Here is a 19,198-nt window from a genome sequence, read left to right as displayed (position 1 = left end):
TGTCACCTCTCTCCCATTCAATAAACTCCAGTGGCTCCCTATTACCTCCAGGATCAAAAGTAAAATCCTCTGTTTGACTTTTAAAGCCCTTCATAACTTGGCCCCTTCCTACCTTTCCAGTCTTCTTACATGTTATGCCCTGTCACATACACCGGGATCCAGTGACACTGGCCTCCTCGATGGTGCTCACACAAGACACTCCATTCTGACTGCATTTTCACTGGCTAATTGTTAGCGCCTTTCCTTTATTGACTATCTACCATTTATCTGGTATGTAGTTTGTTCCTACATAGGTGTTTGCATGTTGTCTACCCAATTAAACTGTGAATACAGAGAGAACAGAGACAGTTTAGGTGGTCTTGGAGAGGGTTGCCTTTCTTTGTATTCCCCAGCACTTAGCACAGTGCCTGGCATATAGTAGACGGTTAACAAATACTGGTTGACTTGATTTAACATGTCCCTTCCCAAAAATATTCCCATGATTTTAATCAATGCAAATACCAATGGAGAATGTTTAGATTTGCCACTTCAACAAATTGCTTTAACTTCATGTCATGTGATTTTGTTACCATTGGTCTAGCCCATCTTTAAAGAAAGCCCCTGTTTGCATATGTCATATAACATATCAGACAGTAATATCTATATTATCTTTACTTAATGACCTTAGTTGCTTCTGGGAACCACAGAGCTCACCAGGCAGCCAGCTAGGCACCACTATTGTTCTACTCCTAACTTTGAAACCATAACTCTGCCCTTCTTCTGCCAACCGAAAAGCCCTGCTGGTGCCCAATTTGGGAAAACTGAATGCTGCCCAGCAGAATACTTCCATGGCAAATAACAACACTCCCCAAATCTTCCATCAGAAGGCAGGCATCTGTACTCTAGCCTCTTCTTGGAAATAGGAACTACCCTAATTCTTCTGACTACTAAAGCTGCAGGATCAAGATGGAGCCACCTTTTTATAGCTAAACAGAAGACCATCTACCACCACCTACCTGCCTACCAGTGTTAGAGTTTGGGGGGATGTGGTTCAGAGAACTTTCCAAAGGAGGTCTGAGCCCAAAGCAGAGCTAGGAGGAAGATACAGGAAGAAAGGAAAAGAGTATAAAAAAGAGCAAATTAATAATGGAGAGGGATCCACAGAGTAAGCAGGATAAGATGAAGAAAAAAAAAAAATAGAAATGTATAAGGAAAAGGTCATTGCAGAAAATAGGGAACAGAAATGAAGAATGGAGGAAAAGGAGGAAGGAAAGAAGGAAGGCAAGCAGGAAAGGAAGGAAAGAAGGAAGGAAGGAAGGAAGGAAGGAAGGAAGGAAGGAAGGAAGGAGCAAGAGAAATAAAGGAATGAAAATAGAAACTGCTACAGGGAAGAATGAAAGAGAGGACAAAAAAACAGAGAAACCAGTAATAGATAAAATACAATGGCAGGAAACAGTGAGACCCAAAACAGAAGGAACTCTGTGACCATGAGACTTTCTTTATCTGGTAAAACATCTGCTCTAATCAATATTAGGAATAACATGTAAAACTACCATCTAGGAAAACACTCCAAGAAATAAAATATTTCTTTTTATTATTGTTCTAGTATGTTGAAATTCATAATCCACTTGAGGTAAAAACCACCACCACACATACACATAGAGCAGTGCACTAAATTGGGAAAGGAAAGGAGTTAAATACAACCGAACTGGCCCTAGGTTTCTGGAAATCTGGAAAGGGCAGGTAAAAATTTAAGGCCCTCCCCCTCTCTGCCTACAAACTCTAACTGCATGTACTCGCAATTTGTTTTACAAGAAATATCTAACTTATTTTTATGCTTTGGAATGGGGTGAGTGTAGATGATTATCAGTCTTCTCATATTTCCTTTCCAAAGTTTCTCCCACCCACCCACCCAAAAAAAAAAAAGTCAATTTCATTGTCACGTCTACTTTTTAATCGATCTTTTAGCTTAGAAGGGAGAGCGGCGCCTTTTCGCCCACGGCCGAGTTACGAGTACATACAAGGGAGTTCATGTTACACGATTCCTCCCTCATGGAGGTCCCCTCTCCCCAGAGTCCAATCTCTAAAGTCCAGAATAAGCAACCCGGCTGTACCCCACCCCGTACTCATAAGGCATCTGGTGGGGAGGAGGTGGGGTTGGCAGGGCACAGTCTGGGAAGAACTGGGCGAAAGGCGTCAGGTGGCCCGCGGTGTCCTCTCCCCCAGGGGAACCCAGACTGGAAGCAGCGGAGTCTGAGGTGCCAGGGTACAAGGGGCGCAAAGTTTCGTTCAAGGTCAAGCTGCCGCCCCCGCGGTTGGAAGAAGGGGCAGGCTTCTTGGCTGGGGGGCACGGGGTGCTCCAAGGCTCTGAGTATAGCAAGCCTGCGACCACGGTGGGGTGCGGATCATACAGGATGTGTTCCAGCTCCTGGGGGGCCCGCACGGCAGCCGGGAACAAGTCGAGAGGCTCAGAGGGCAGTAACCCCCCAACCTCTCCACCCACACAGTAATCAGGACTCAATAGCTCGAAAAACTCCACCGCCTCGCTGCCTTTCTCCAGCTCGCGAAGGGTCACACCGCCCCCCGACGGGCCGCAACCACCTGCCCTAGACGGTTCAGTGAAGAAGGACGGAGGCAGATTGCGATTCCGCAAAGGGACTTTCTTGCCCCCACCGGCCCCAGCCGCGGCCACAGGTGGACCGCCTCCTTCGGCTCCCACGCCGCCGCCTCCACCTCCTCCTCCAGCCGCCGTAGCCAAGGTTCCAGCTCCTCCTTTCTCACCACCGTTGCCTCGAACCTGGTGCAAAGAGTCGAAGAGAGCAGCCAGGCTCTTGCTCTGCAGACTGGCGGCCGCCTGGGAGCCCTCCCGCCTCGGGGGCGCTTTACCCTGGGGACCCGGGGCTGCTGGGGAGGCAGCAGGCAGTCGCTTCGGGGGTGCCTCGGAAGCCCCAGCCGGGACAGCAACTGCGGGGCCAGGGGACGGAGAGACGGAAGGTGCAGGGCCCGAGGCAGAGGCCGAAGAGGAGGTCATCATGCCAGTGCAGCGCTTGATCTGCTTCTGGAGATATTTACGGTGGTTCACCTTCCGCTTGGACTTGACGGGCTTGTCCAGAGCCAGCTTGATGTTGCTGGACGCCGAGTCAATGAAGCTCAGCAGGTCCCGCGTAGCCTCTCTGAAGTCCCCACTGCCACCCCCTCCGCCGGCTCCCTCGGCAGCCACAGCTTCACCAAGCAAGGCGACTCCAGTGCCCCCCGCCTCGTCCTCCTCGTAGCAACAGCCCTTGTCCAGGTCCCCAAAGTCCATCCCTAGCGCCCCGGGAGACCCAGGGAAGCAAAAAGGGATGAAGTGATGGGGACTAAGGATAGCCGCCTGTACAGCCATCCTCGCGGCTGCCCGGGCCCGGCGCCGACTCTCTCTGTCTGGATCTCAGTAGCGAAGTTGGCGCCGAACTTCGCTTTCCAATGGGAGCTTCTTGGACCCCAGGCGGTTGCTCCCTTGGGCGTCCACAGCCACTCTCCCACTCCCCAGGCCTCAGTTCAGCTCACGCCCCGTCCAGGATGGGCTTCGCCGCAGCAGGATCCTTGCTCCCGCTCCCGAGACTGCCTAGCGCTGCAGACTGGAGTTCTCCGTGCGCTCCGAAGCCGGAATCTTTTCTCTAGCTCCCAGGGGAGCTCATTAGATCTTGTAAACGGGAGGGGAGGGAGGGAACGAGCGAGCGGGGCGGGTGAGAGGGAGATGCGTGCTGACACTGTGAAGAAGGGGAGGAGCCAAGAGCGCCTTCTTTTAGTTCAATTTGAGTCTCTCCCCCCCGTTCCCCCCACCCTTATCCTGTCTCTCCTACTCCTTGTATTAACCCTTTGGTTTCCCACTCCTCTGGAATTTCTCTCCACAGCTCCCAACGGGAAAGGAAAGGAGATGGAATCTCCTTGTCTCCGCCTCTTCTCCCACCCTTAACCCCCTACCGTTTACCCTAACCTAGCCTTACTTAAGTATCCTTTGCCCTGCTTCACCTCTGTCAAAGAGCATCTTCAAGACACATACATTCCAATTTTCGAACAGGAAATTTTCCTGCTCTCTCCCCCTATCCTTTCCCCAAGCCAGAACAACTGTACCTAACTCTGTGGTCCACCCAGCCCAGGGCCCCAACTGAAAAGAGAATCAGCAATAGGTTAGCTCCAGAGCAGCACAACTGGCCCTGGAATGGAGAGACACAGGCCTCTGGCCCTAACCCCAGCACTTTGGCCATAACTCTGCCTTTATTCCCAAGTGAATCCATTGCTACACGCCTCTGTACCTAGCGGTGTAGTCCCCGCCACAGCTTGGAAACCAACAGGATAGAATCCCACTCAATCATTTTTAGGTTAGTTTGAAAGATCTTCTGGCCGTTAGCATCCCCTCTTGATAGGTTTTGCTCTTTCTCACTCACACCTCCCATAAGCAATAATGTATGAAACATCTGTGACTTTGTCAATAACTACAGGGAAAGGAGTTTCCTGTACACATAGAGGTCACAAACAACTCCTCGATGAGGAGTTTATTCCTAGAAAGTTATTTGAAGCACATAGAAAAGTTATATTACTTGTTAATCACAGTGTAGCATTGTAGTGTAACATGGGTGCTAGGCCAAACTGTGCAATCTGCTGGAGGATACATCCCTCCCGGCACAGCCAAAGTATACATGCTCTGTCGGAGGGGAGGAAGTCAAGGAGGGTCTGCACAGTCCAGTAAATCAGAGGTTCTATTCTTCAACCCTATTATACTCAGAAGTGTAAGAATGGGAATTTTAACTCAGAGCTTCCTGACATCAGTCCTAGATCTCCATCCACTCTGCCATCATCACCTGACTGGATTGTTCCAACAGCCCCCTCCCTACCTCCACTCTCTCCCCTCTCCAATTCTTCTTTCACACATCTACCAGATAATTTCCACATACATAGATCTGGTCATGTCATTCATCTCAGGACCCTTCAATGGCTCCCTATTCCTAACACTGTCAGGTCCAAACTCATTCATTTGATATTCATGAAACTCCATGGTCCAGAACCACTAATTCTCTAATCTTATCTCACACTTCTCCACTCTAAGGATTCTATAATTCCTCTAAATTGCACCACCGACTGCCACCCACCACTCCTATCATGCTCAACCTTTGCTTGCCTGTCTCCAAGAGCAAAAAAGACCGAGAGAAGTCTGTATGGGAGAAGGGCTGGGGGAGCTATAATTATAAAATGATAGTCCTTGAGTCTTGATTTTATAATAAAATGGAAGAATCAAACAAAAACTGAGATAGCTGGTTGGGGGGAGCATGGTGTAGCAAAGACAGTTGGCAATATGAGTCAAAGCAACTCTTAAGTACTCCATTTGAAAAGTGAAAAATCTTAGTCTTAGTGAAGATTGGTATCTATTTATCCACTATACCATGCTGCTTTTCATATTAATACTGATAGCAATAATAATAATAAGTCAAAATACCTGTTGGTAGTTTGCTTCTATAAATCCAGCCTCAGTTTCCAATGGCCTTATTACAAAATTCACCCTTCCTAAGCTACCTCCATGCATCTTACTTTTGCACAGTAACATCATACCAGGGTTGCCTAAGTTTAGATAAAAAGACTGCCCATTAGCTCCTTCCCCTGTTCGTTGAGTGAGCATGCTCAGTTGAGTGGATGTGACATTAATACGTTTCACTTCCTATTGGGAAGAGAGTGACTTTCCGATCCAGCCTGCTCAGGGGGCTGTTTACAGAGCCTTCAAGTCGAAGCTCTTCAACACCAGTGATGCATAACACTGAGCAGAGTGAGGATTAGTTTCCTTAGGAACCAAGCCCCACAGGGGCCCAAGAGAGTGCATTCACCTCCCAAAACAATTTTGGAGAATTGAGATTTCACATTGTTCTTTCACACTTGGATTTTCCAAATGTCCACCTGGAATCTGCCTTCTTTCTTGCAGCTCAGTAGGGCAGTAGCAGCAAATTGTGGCTTATCTATTTGATTTTCCACTTTGCAACCTGGAAAATATTCCGTAAAAGACAGTGAATTGTGACTGTGAGTTGTGGGAGAGGGATCACCATATGAGCCCTTTTTAGACTTCCAAATAGTTATTTCTGAAAGAGCTACATCAGTTCATAGTTAAGAGTGTACTTTACATCATAAACTTTGGAGAAACAGTCCAAAGTTATGGGTTTCCTCAGAAAAGTGAAATGAATTCCATGAGAAAACAATAGACTGAGAATCTTATAATCAGAGAGTTTAGAGCTAGGAAGGACCTTAAAGAACTTAGATCTCCCTCCTTGTATAAATGAAGAAAATGAGGCCCAGAGAAGGGCAATAACTTGTCTAAGGTCACACAGCTAGTATATGGTTCTAACTCAGGTCTTTTGAAACCACACTGACTCTCCCAAAGCCTGAGATTCCAGTCTTTTGTTCTTCCCGCCACCCCCCCCCAAACCAGAATAATATAAAGCACTTTTACAGGTTTACCAATCACTTTCCTGCGGCAGCTAGGTGGAGAAGTGAATAGAGCACCTGCCCTGGAGTCAGAAGAACTTGAGTACAAATCCAGCCTCAGACAATTGACACTAGCTGTGTGACCTTGGGCAAGTCACTTAACCCCAATTGCCTTGCCTTCCCCCCTCCAAAATAAAAAAGAAATGGAAATTAAAAGAAAACAAATCACTTTCCTCAAAATAACCTTATTTGGTACTCCATTTGACAATGGAAGTTTCTGAGTCTTAGAAAGATGAAGTCACTTGCCCAAGGTCTCAGACCAATTAAAAAGCTAAGACTGGAGTCCTGACTGGCCAACTTTAAGTCCAATACTCATTCCACTGCACCAATACACTGCTTAAAGGTTTGTTTCTAGAACTTATGTGCTTCAGGGGCAGGGGAAGGCAAGAAGACTGTGTGAATTGGTTTTTTCTAAGGTTTCTTAACTCTTTTCATGGGCCTCTTTGGCAGTCTGGTGAATCCCAGGGACCTCTAAAAATTTTCAAGGCATAAAATACAAACAATCACAAAAGAAATCTGTTTTATTGAAAATCTATTATCAAAATATTAAACCAGTTCATGAACCCCAGGTTAAAAACTCCTGGTCTATTGGGAAGGATTGCCTGTCTCAGGCTAGAAGGCCCTAGGCCAGGGAATCAGGAGACAAGGATACCAGTCCTAGCTTTGCCAGAAAGAAATTGCATGACTTTGTGTCAGTCATTTCACATCTAAGGGCCTCTTTTCCCACAAGGTTATTGTCATGATATTGAATAAAATCATTTATCTTTAAGCACTTTGAAAAATCAAAACTGCATCTGATGTTCCATATCTCTCCTCTGCAAAGAAGGGATAGAAGTGAATTTCATAATCTCTTCCCTTGGGCCAAGCTTGGACATCATAATTAAATATCATAATTAGCTTTGTTTTTTTTCTTCCCATCCACATTATTGTAGTCATTTTCTATGTTGTTTTCTTGGGTCTGCTTACTTTTTGTTGTTCAGTCATTTCAGTCATGTTCTGACCCCATTTGGGGTCTTCTTGGCAAAAATATTGGAGTGGTTTGCCATTTTCTTCTCTAGCTCATTTTACAGATGAGGAACTGAGGCAGAAAGGGTTAAGTGATTTGCCCAGAGTCACGCATCCAGTAAGTATCTGAGATCACATTTGAACTCGGGTCTTACTACTGACTCCAGGCTCCGGGCTCTATTCACTGAACCACCTGGATACTTTCTTTAGTTTGCAACAATTTATTTCTTTCCATGCTTCTCAGAATTCTTCACATTCACTGTTTCTTATAATACAGTATTATATCGTTAGCCTTATATACCATAATTTGTTTGCCCATTCCCAATACATGGGCATCTACTTTGTTTTCAATTCTTTGCTACTACAAAAAGTCCTGCTATAAATTTTTTGGTATACATGGGACTTTTCTATCTAACTTCCTTAAGGTTTGTACCTAACGATGGGATGTCTGGGTCAAAGGAGATGGACATTTTAATAAAAATGTTTAGCCCAACTCCAAATTAATTTCCAAAATGGACCAATTCACAATTTCACCAACAATGTATTAGTATGCCTACATTTCTGCAGCCCCTCTAACATTGGCTATTTCTATCTTTCATCATCTTTGCCAACTTGCTGAATATTAGTTAAAATATCAGTTATTTTGATTGTATTTCTATAATTTAAAATTATTTAAAATAATCGTTCATATGGTTGTTAATAATTTCCTTTTTTCTTTTCAGAACTATCTGTTTATATTCTTTGACCACTTTTCCATTAGGTAATGGATCTTGAGATTATATATATTTTAATGACTTTTATATCTTGAATAACAAACTTATCAGAGATATTTGACACTAAAGGGTTTTTTGTCTTATCTTAGTCACACTAATTTGGGGGAATTTTTGTCTTATCTTAGTCACATTAATTTTAGTAATGTAAAATCTTTTCAATTTCATGCAATCAATATTACTTATTTTATCTTCTCATTCTTTGTTTATTAAGAATCTCCTAAGCAGCCATTGTGGTAAAAAAAAAAAAGCACTTGACCTAGTTCCCTTCAATCATGTTTTATAGTGTGACTTTTAATATTCAGGTCACATACCAAAATAATTTGCTATATGTTTTATAAAATGATCATCTAAACTTAATTTTTGCCAAACTGTTCTCTAGTTTTCTCAGCAGTTTTTGTCAAATAGAAAGCTCTTCCTCTAAGTGGTTTATGTTCTTGGGTTTATGAAACACTGAATTATTTAGTTTAATTGTTTCTGAGTCTTATTTGTCTAGTTTATTCCACCAAACTACTTTTCTATTTTTTAACCAATGACAAATGGTTTTGATAATTACTATTTCATAGCATGTTGTGAGGTCTAGAAATGTTGTACCCTCTTCATTTCTACTCTATTATTTACCCTGAATTTCTAGGCATTTTATTCCTCCAAATGAAATTTTATTATTTTTTCAAACTCTAAAAAGTATTCCCTCAAACATTTGATTGGTAGAGTATTAATCTGTAAATTAAATGGCATTGTCATTTTTAAAATATGGTACAGCCCAATTATGTGGCATCATTCATTTATTTAATGAGTATTTTATAATAATATTTACATAAAGTTTGAGTATGCCTTTGTAGGCAGACTCCCAGATATTTTATGCATTTCCTGGTCATTTTGAGTGGGACTTCTTTTCCGTTACTTCCTCCTGGATTTTGTTATTGCTATATAAAAATGGTTTTTTATTATTATTGTGGATTAATTTTGTATCCTGTTACTTTCCTAAAGTTATTGTAGCTCTTCTAAGCTCTGGGAATCTTTATCCCAACCCCTTTTCACACTAATGAGTTAGTTAGACCCAGAACAGGTCTAACTACATCTTCCCTTCGGGGTTCTAGGGGTATCCTTATGGGATTCAATTGTATCTTTCAATTGCTATCAGCTCAAGCCCTCATTCTAGTGTGTCCTCCCCAATATTACTCAATAATTATAGTTAGTATCCCCCTTATCATTGAAACCCTTCAGTAATTAATACCCCAGCATCATTTACCCAGTTAAAATCAATTAGCTTTTTTTTAGTGGGATATTTACTGAGAAGCTACAGAAGGAACACGAGTACAATCATTCCCTCCCTCCTCAGCATCCAGGGGCACACTTTCCTCTATGCTACCATAGTCCCTAGGAAGAATGGGATCAAACTGAAAGCATTTTCTACATAGCAATCACATCATCATGTTCACATCCACTTCTCTTCTGCATCAAACAAGTCACTTCAAGCTTTTCTCCTCACCAGACTCAGTTGTCCATAAAATCTGTCATGGACACAGCTCCTGGACCTGCTTGCTTTCCCAGCTTTCTGAAACTCCCAAGGTCTCAGCCTAGTCTGTTGTGTCTCCAACGCCACTTCACCCAGGAAAGGAAAACTAGATATAAAAGAAACCATATGTTTGTGGTGACCCACTGCCACTTGTGCTCTCTCCCTCTCCCTCCCTCCCTCCTCTCTCTCTTTTCTCTCTCTTCTCTCTCTTCTCTCTCCTCTCTCTCTCTCTCTCTCTCTCTCTGTCTCTCTCTCTCTATCTCTCTCTGTCTCTCTCTCACTCTATCTCTCTCTCTCTCACTCTCTCTCTCTCTCAAAAAAAAAACACACTCCTCTCTGTCTCTCTGTCTCTCTGTCTCTCTCTCTGTCTCTCTCTCTCTCTGTCTCTCTGTCTCTCTCTCTCTCTCTCTCTCTCTCTCTCTCTCTCTCTCTCTCTCTCTCTCTCTTTTCTCCTCTCTCTTTCTTTGTCTCTCTACCTCTCTCTGTCTCTCTGTCTGCCTGTCTGTCTGTCTCTCCTCCCTCCTTACAGTAGTCCTTCTTTCCTCACTCAAATGCAGTCAGGCAGGAAAGAGAGGCCAAATCATCCAATTAGTGCCTTTTAGGAGTGTTAATATTCAATCAAAAGGCTCCTCTTCTTAATGTGTTATGCAAATTGGAACTAATAGCTGCACATGCTCTGAAATCCACATAGGGATTGTATCAGCAGAGCATTCTGCACAGCCTTATAAGAACTGGACTCTCTCTTATTGACCAATCCACATTCCCCATTATACTGTTAATTTTTTCTTTGATGATTCTCTGGTAATATCTGATAATATTAATATGATATTAATATTATACTATAATATCGTTAGCAAGTAGATACAACTTTGTCTCCTCTCAGCTGATGCATTGGTTTGCTTTGCTGAACTTTTCTTATTCTTCATTTTTAAATTCTTTGTTTACGAGGGATGGCTTATCATAGGATCTCCTGATTTAGAGCTTGGTGGTACCTTAGAGACCACCAAGTAGGAGCCCCTTATTTTGCAGACCAGAAACTAAGGCCCAGAGAAGTTAAATGACTTGCTCAGGGTCATATAATAAATATCAGAGGCAGGACTAAACCTTGTCTTCCTGACTCCAAATTCAGTTCCCTGGTCATACCATGTGCTTGTGGTGTAGGGGAGAGGAAGGAATACATCCAGAAATGGAAGTAATGTAAACACAAAAGATAACAATAACAAATTTAATTTAAGGAAAGTCTGAAGTGTTACATACATATAAATATGCATGTTATTTTATGCTTGTAACTCAGATGAATCTGTTATAAATTACTTTTAACAATTTGGTCAGCATTGGTTGTTTCTGAGACTCTTTTACGTGTATTTACAATTTTCCTTTTTAGTTTCCTAAACAACGTGTGACTTTGTGGGTACCCTCTGCTACTCAAAGCTCTGTGATACAACATTCTCAATGAAACAGACATGCCCTCCCTGCTTAGTGACCTAGACTTTCTCTGGTCTCCTCCTTCCTTTCAAATTCTTCCCTCCCTACTTTGGATCAACAGACCAATTGGATACTTGCTCTGAGAGCCCTGCCAGAAGACAATTGACTCAAAATTGGAGAGGAGCCACTGGGTACCACCACTTAGGGGAGTCAAACTTCCTCCCTAGAACAGCTTCTTTCCTTCCTGATGTGTCCCAGAGACTGCCTCGAGGAGACAACTGTCCTGGTGCTTTATGGTCTTCCACCACCCTATGTCTGGCAGTAGGATCTGGCTCCCTATCCCCACAGACCCTTTGTCTCCCTCACCCAGACTTGCCATTCTGCCCTCCCAACCATTCCTGCAGTGCAGATAGGTCAGGAGTGGGGAGGGGAGGGCTGCATCCTTTCACCCTTTTTCAGAGAAAGTTCAAAAGCAACTGAACTATCTTCTGTCTAACTGCTGAAGCCACCCTCACTTCACACTGTAGGACTGTCCTGTCCTCTGTGATGTGACTCACACCACCACTGCCTTCTGCGCTTCTGTTGCTAACACTCTTTCCATTATCCCTCTCCCCATTATCCAATTCTCTACCACTGCCTACCACCGGTTTCTTTTTAAAAAAGAAAACCTACATTATAATCAAAGCTGAACTTGGTGGGGGGAGGGGGAAGAGGCACATTTAATAGCCAGTGTGATCTGTGGTTTCAGGATGAATAAAGAATTTATGGCGAAAAATTTGTGAACTCAATGCCAGATAATGTAAAACAAGTGATTACAGTGAAAGGAAGATATAATACATATTAAACATTTTTAAAGATGTAAAAATGTAAGTGTTTCGCAAATCTTTAAATCCTTCTTGAGTCAGATATTATTACTACTACTAAGATTCTGTTAGTAGGCTTGTTTATACTCCTTTAATCTAAGTGGAGACCATACATCTAGGCATTGGCCTATATAATTCCTAAGGTCTCCAACTCTCCAGTTCTATGATGTTACTACAAAGGACAAGAAAAAGGCCAGAAAAACTGATTTATGAGAACCTATCAAGAGAAACAAACACAGACTGTCTAGTGTGGTTTTTCACCTAACTTCTTCCCCCAATACCACATCATAGCTGGAGGCAACCTCGGACTCTCAGGGGCACATACGCTCTGGCAGGTCCCACCAAGTTGAAAGGGTTTCAAAGCTGAAGAAATGATAGGTTCTGTGTCTGTTATCCAAGAACCAGTCTAGCTTGGTTCAGAGAAATCACCCATAACACTATCTGCAAAATGAAGAGCATTTTTGGCCACAGAAACTCATGGAGCACATCTGTAAGGTTCCTTCCCTCTAAAACTACCTCTGTTTATCCTGAATATGTCTTGTTTGTACATGGTTGTTTACCTGTTGTCTCCCCCATCAAACTGTGAACTCTGGAGAACAGGGACTGTTTTTTGCTCTTTTTTGTAACCTCAGTGCTTAGCACAGCACCTGGCACATAGTAGGCATTTAATAATTGCTTATTAACTGATTGACTCCATATGATCTACCCAATGGGCTAGAAGACTTCCTCTCACTACATCAGTGTCCTACCACCTGTTAGCCATCCTGACCTCCATGGATCTGTGATCTCTTAAGTGCAGTGATCCCTTCCAATGGTATCACACAGCCTATCCAGTCCTTCTTCCTTACCTGTCTTATTCTTTTCCAGGTCCTCTTATCAGTATTCTATAGAGGATCTACCCAACGTTCTGGGAGCTTTCCTCTAGGTTGTTTAACATTCTTTAGGCATCAATGTCCCTTGATTACTCATTGGTGTCACTGCAGGGGAGATTCTAAAGGTCACACCCATAGTTCGCTGTTGTTGTTGTGCGATCATTTCAGTCATGTCCAACTCTTTGTGACTCCATTTGAGGTTTTCTTGGCAAAGATACTAGAGTAGTTTGCCATTTCCTTCTCCAGCTCATTTTACAGATATGGAAACTCTGTATACATAGCACAGAAAGGCTTCAAGACAGCAATGACAGATCTTATATTCAGAGCCTTAGAAATAGGGACTAAGCCTGTGATTTCTTCTGTCTGGTGAGGAAATTCCCTCTCTCAATGCAAATGACACCTTCTCTGCAACTTATAATCTTAGAGAGTCACCTAGATTATTGAGAGGTTAAATGACTTGCCCTAGTTCACACAGCCAATAAGAATCATAGATGAGACTTTAATTCATATCTTTCCGGCTTTGAGGCCAGTCCTCTATCTGTCTCTTTGTTCAGAGGCATTAGTAGAAATATTTCTACCGGGGACAAAAACAATAATTGGGGTGTGGGGGGAGGAAGGAAAGAGAGGAAGTGGAAGGATATAGCTCAGGTGCAATTATATGAGGAGAGATCAACTGAGCCACATAGTGGCCTGAGCCATTTGAGGGACTTTGATTCAAGACACTAGAAAGCAAAAGGACCAAGAGACAAGAGTTGAGGCACATGAATGGCAGTTTCCAAGGAGAAGAAGCCCCATGGAAGAAGGAAGCCCTCCAGAGAAGGAAGGGCATAGAATTTAGCGTCAAAGGACCTCGGTTTGAATCCAGCTCTGTTACTTACCACCTACCTACTAGGACTGTTTCCCCCCCCAGGAAGGTAGCACAACTCACCTAATGTTTGGTAGATAAATCATAAGGAGTTGCCCAATGCTCAGAAAGCATTTGTGACATTCTTAGGGTCTGAGGTTTTCCCAACTCCAATGTCAGCTCCCTAACCATTACATCATACTGATTCTCAGGGTAACCCTAAACCTCCACATAAACTTGAGTTGTTATTACTATATTGCTACTTTACTAAATGAGAGATACAGCTTTCATTGTACTCTCTTTCCTGGAAAGCAAAGAGCTTAGCCTAACTCTTTCATTTTAAAATATTTTATCCAGACAATCTCATAGAGATGTTGTTGCTGTTCATCCTTCATTCTCAAAGGCTTCAGGAGAGTGACATCTTGATTTGAGAGTGAATTGCATTTCCAAGTGAGGTAGGGTTGTGCAAATTCATCTTAACTTCTGTTCATCAGATAACTTAGTGTACTGTGACTAACATTTACAAAGCACATTGAGATTTGCAAAATGTTTTACAAATGTTAGCTCACTTTATCCTCACAACAATCCTGAAGGTAGGGGCTATTGTTACTATCCACATTTTACAGATGAAGACACTGAGGCAGATGGAGGTCAAGTGACTTGCTCAGGGTCACACAGCTAGTAAGTATCTGAGAACTACTATAGATTTGAACTCACATCTTCCTAAGATCAGGTCCAGCACTCTCTCCGCTGCCCCACCGAGATGCTTATATGCTTAAGCCTCACAGCTAAACTTTGAAAGTTCACAGAAAAGTGTGAAGCAATTTCACATCCCACACTGGAATTCAAGAATCTCTGAATCTAAGAATTGCTTTAGCCTAGATGTACAGACCCAACCCCCCAAGACAATGAAGGGTTTAATGAGTCGGGTAACATTGCATCCCAAGTGCCTGAATATCCGGTATATCAGAGAAAACCACTTAGATCCTAGATCCTATTATATGAGGTTGGATTCCATCCAGCTTAAGGAGCTCAGCTAAAGTTTGTTGGAAAATTTTAATGTACCCTAAAAATTGTCTAGGATTAAAACAATGGCCCAGCAGGCCATCAAAAGTGTGCATTCATTTGAGCTCAGCAGCTGGATTTACATACCATAGACAAGATCTGGAGATTAAGACTCCAGCATAATTGCATTAAACATTGCATGTTCTTTCTCCAGCTAACCCAGCTGGTCACCTCAAAAGAAGAAATGAATGCAGGCACATTTTCAGGATCATGTGATGTCAACCTTAGCCTCACTCCACTCTGCAAAGTATCTTACAGTGAAGAAATAAATAAATAAAGCCTTAGACTACCTTGTCTTTGAAAGTACCAGATAGCTTTTTGCAACCATGCATACCATGCAACCTCGTTGACTCTTGAAAACAACTCAATTGGACGTTTAAAATCATACTCCTTTGACTCTTTTTTAAATTAAAACTTTAGCTGGAGGAAAATAAATTTTTGTTCTCTCCTAGAGAATACCTGACGGTTCACAGTCTCTTTATGTAAATATTCTAGATGGCCTAAGAAGACAGAAATAGAAGGTAGTTTGGCCCAGTACAGAAATTACTGAACCTGGAGTCATGGGATATGTGTTTGAATCCCAGCTTACACACTTACTCCCCGGGCAAGTCACTTTACCTCACTGGGCCTCAGTTTCCTCATCTGTAAAATGGGGAGATTGGTTCCTTCTCGCTCTAGATCTGTGTTCCTATGATTCCTATATGAACTAGGGCCAACAACAATAATAGCATTTGTATAGCACTTTACATACGTTATCTCATGTGGCTTTCACAGTGACCCAGTGGGGTAGGCAACATTCGTATTCTCACTTTATAAATAAGAAAACCAAGCCCGAGAAGGATTAAGCGACTTGCCTAGGGTCACCCAGGCAGGATTCAAAGTCAATTCTTCCTGACTCCAAATCCAGTGTTCTACCACTGCACTACATAAGCTGAGAGTTATGAGAGGTATACTGAGGCAGATGCTGGCTCAGTATAAAAAATCCTTAACAAGCAGAGCTATCTTTCAATTCAATTCACCATAAATTTGTTGAATATCTACTATGCGCACACCACTGTGTTCAGCAATGTATGTGAAAAATGGAAATAAGATGAATGGGGGAATGAAGCCTTTACTACGCAGTAGCTAGAGCGCAGGGCCCGGAGTCAGGAAGACTCATTTTCATGAGTTTAAATCTGGCCTCAGACACTGACTTGCTGTGTGACCCTGGGCAAGTCACTTAACCCTGTTTGCCTCAGTTTCCTCATCTTTAAAATGAGCTGGAGAAGGAAATGGCAAACCATTGCAGTATCCTTGCCAAGAAAACCCCAAACGGAGCCACAAAGGGGCAGACACAAGTGAAAACAACTGAATGAGATGACTTACTATGGAAAAAGCATTTTGATAGGCACTGGGGGTACAAATAGAAAAGTCAGATGGTCCCTGTTCTCAAGGAGCTTACATTTTAATGGCTCCTTCTCCAAAGGCAGATACAGATCATGTCCTCAAGGAATTTACAATCTAAGGGGGTGGGGGGTTTCAGTAAATATGCAGATACGTATAAATGGAGCAATGGACATAGAGTCAGGAAGACCTGAGTTCAAATCTTAACTCAGATACTAAACTAGCTCTATGATCCTGGGTAAGTCACTTATCCTCTCTCAACCTTGGTTTTCTCATCTATAAAATGGGTTTGATAATAGTAACTACCTCACCTACCTGTTGTGAGGGCCACACAAAATAAACTATGTAAAGTGCTTTGCAAACCTTAAAGTGCTTGTATAAATGCTAGTTGTTGCTGGTATCATTACTATTACATGACAGGGACCTAGGACAGACCCAAAGTATCCTTCAACAAAAATTTGTTAAGCAACTACTATGTTAAGCACTTGAAGAGATCCACAACAACTAAAATATGGTCCTCTGTTCCCAAGGAGCTCATAATCTACCAGGAAGAAAGCCATACATGTCTCTGTATATTGCAATAACACTACTATACAACAACTATCTGGAAATGGTATGGGAAGCTAACATGGAACAATATAGTGGCCGTGAGGGTCTGGCTGAGATGAGATTAACAAAATTTGAAATGGACCCCGTCAGGGTGACTATTTGACTTCCTCTAGCACCGTTCAACAGCATGTAAGTGGGAAAGAAGAAAGAAGATGGTGAGTGAGAGTAATACGGAGTCAGAGCTTGGTGAGACATGAGCTGCTATAGGACAAGGGGAAAAGAAGATTTAAGATTACATGACAATGTATACTTAAACCAATCAATCAACAAGCATTTGTTAATCTCCTACTATGTACCAAGCAATGTGCTGTGTATTGGGGATACAAATAAGAAAAAAAATTAAGTTATCCCTACTCACCACTTACCTATGGGGTCAAATATGGGAAAGGAAGAAAGTGAAACCAGAAAAGAAGTGATGATCTGGGAAAACACCAAGAGAAATACACATTGGAGTCTCCATAAGGAGAGAGAGAGAGGGAGACAGCGAGAGAGCAAGAGAGAGAGAGAGAGAGAGAGAAGGAGGAGGAGGAGGAGGAGGAGGAAAAAGAAGAAGAAGGAAGAGGAGGAAGAAGAGGAGGAGGAGGAAGAAGAAGAGGAGGAGGAGGAGAAGAAGAAGAAGGAGAAGGAGAAGAAGAAGAAGAAGAAGAAGAAGAAGAAGAAGAAGAAGAAGAAGAAGAAGAAGAAGAAGAAGAAGAAGAAGAAGAAGAAGAAGAAGAAGAAGAAGAAGAAGAAGAAGAAGAAGAAGAAGAAGAAGAAGAAGAAGAAGAAAAATTGGTAGAGTATGGTCACAGAGAGGAATTTCAGGGTTCCAGTTTGTGATGTTTATATGTGATAATAAGATCGAGAACATGAGCATCCTTGTGTTTGAGTAAGATAGAGTGAAAGGAAAGATCATGGGAGTTCAGGCGGTTGATGATATAGGTGCTTGAGGAAATACTCAATGTATGTACTGATGTTTCCAAGTATAAGGACAAAGCTTGGGGTGGAAAAGAAGACTGTGAGTCAAGTACTACACTCCATGAAAAAGGAAGAATGATATGGATGTCGTTATGTAACTGTCACCAGGGTCTGCATAGAGTGACATATCTGGATGGGGTGATTCTCAAGGAAGAGAGGCTGCTGAGTGATGATGGCAGAAGAAGGGCCTGGAAATGGCAATGGGAAGCAAGATGTATGCTTACTCCTCCTGATTTCACTGCTTAGCACAGCACCTGGAACCTAGCAGGCATATAAGATCTGTTTATTAATTGATTGATTCTTTGTACAAGAGAAGGTATATCCAGAACTAGAAAATATGATTAGGGATACAGTATTTGAGTACAGGAATAAGAAGGAACAGGTCTCCATATGGAAGGGCAAGGGAGGACAAGGTCTAATATGTATGGGATGAAATTCATTCTGTTGCATTAGCTTTCTTTGCTGCCTCGCAGTCCTGACTTTTATTGTGCTTTGCAGACCATTAAAAACTCCAGATCTTGTTCAGATAAACTGCTTGCTTAATCATATTTCCAATATCATTGAATCAGAAACTTAATTTTTGAAAACCAAACATAAGATTCTACATTTACCCCTAATGATTTAAACTCACTAGATTAATTAAACATGCATATTCCAGCTTTAACTCAGGTTAAGTGACTTGCCCAGGGTCACAGAACTAACTGGGAAGTGTATGAGGCAAAATTTGAACTCAGATTCCACTGCCCCACCTAGCTGCTTCTATGAATGAAAATTATACAGAGGCAGATTATAGATCAATATAAGAACTCCCTAACAAACAGAACTATCTTTCAATGCAAATTAATTAACATTTATTAAATGCCCACTAAGTGCACAACAATGAGCTTAGTTGGTATACTCCTTGCTCCCCATTGCCATTTCCAGGCTTATTACACATTACTCCCCTTTACACAGCCCATGGTCCAGTCAAATTGATTTTCTAGCTGCTACTCAAACATGAGATTCCATATTATAAAACAACTAGCTAGGTGACACAGTAGGGAGAGTGCTAGACCAAAGTCAGGAAGATGTGAGTTCCAATTCCACCTCAAATTACTTATTAGCTCTGTGACTCTGTTATTTAATTTTTCTCAGTCTCACTTTCCTTGTCTGTAAAATGGAGAGAAAAATATGACCAGCCTCTGGGTGGTTGTGAGGTAATATATGTAAAGCACTTTGCAAAATTTAAAGTGAAATATAAATGCTAGTTATTATCTCATCTCCATTGGTTTTTCCAGTCTGTCCCTCTCATGCCTAGAATATACTTCCTCTTCTCTCCCCTTCTTAAAGCACCAAGCTTCTCTGAAGCTTGAGCTCAAGGGCCACCTCATACATAAATCCTTTCCTGTTCCCCCCCACTC

At 42.4% G+C, this 19,198-nt stretch overlaps 1 protein-coding gene across 1 annotated transcript; it reads right to left on the bottom strand.

The window, feature by feature from the left end:
- Positions 1-1,919: 1,919 nt before the first annotated feature.
- FAM181B (family with sequence similarity 181 member B) lies at positions 1,920-3,664 on the bottom strand. The gene has a single exon (XM_036746833.1). It carries the CDS (start codon positions 3,359-3,361, stop codon positions 2,063-2,065), a length of 1,299 nt encoding a protein of 432 aa, XP_036602728.1. The 5' UTR covers positions 3,362-3,664; the 3' UTR covers positions 1,920-2,062.
- Between the last annotated feature and the right edge of the window lie 15,534 nt (positions 3,665-19,198).

This window comes from Trichosurus vulpecula, chromosome 2 (assembly GCF_011100635.1).
Source record: "Trichosurus vulpecula isolate mTriVul1 chromosome 2, mTriVul1.pri, whole genome shotgun sequence".
Lineage (NCBI taxonomy): Eukaryota > Metazoa > Chordata > Mammalia > Diprotodontia > Phalangeridae > Trichosurus > Trichosurus vulpecula.
This window is presented reverse-complemented; position numbering and strand designations above follow the sequence as displayed.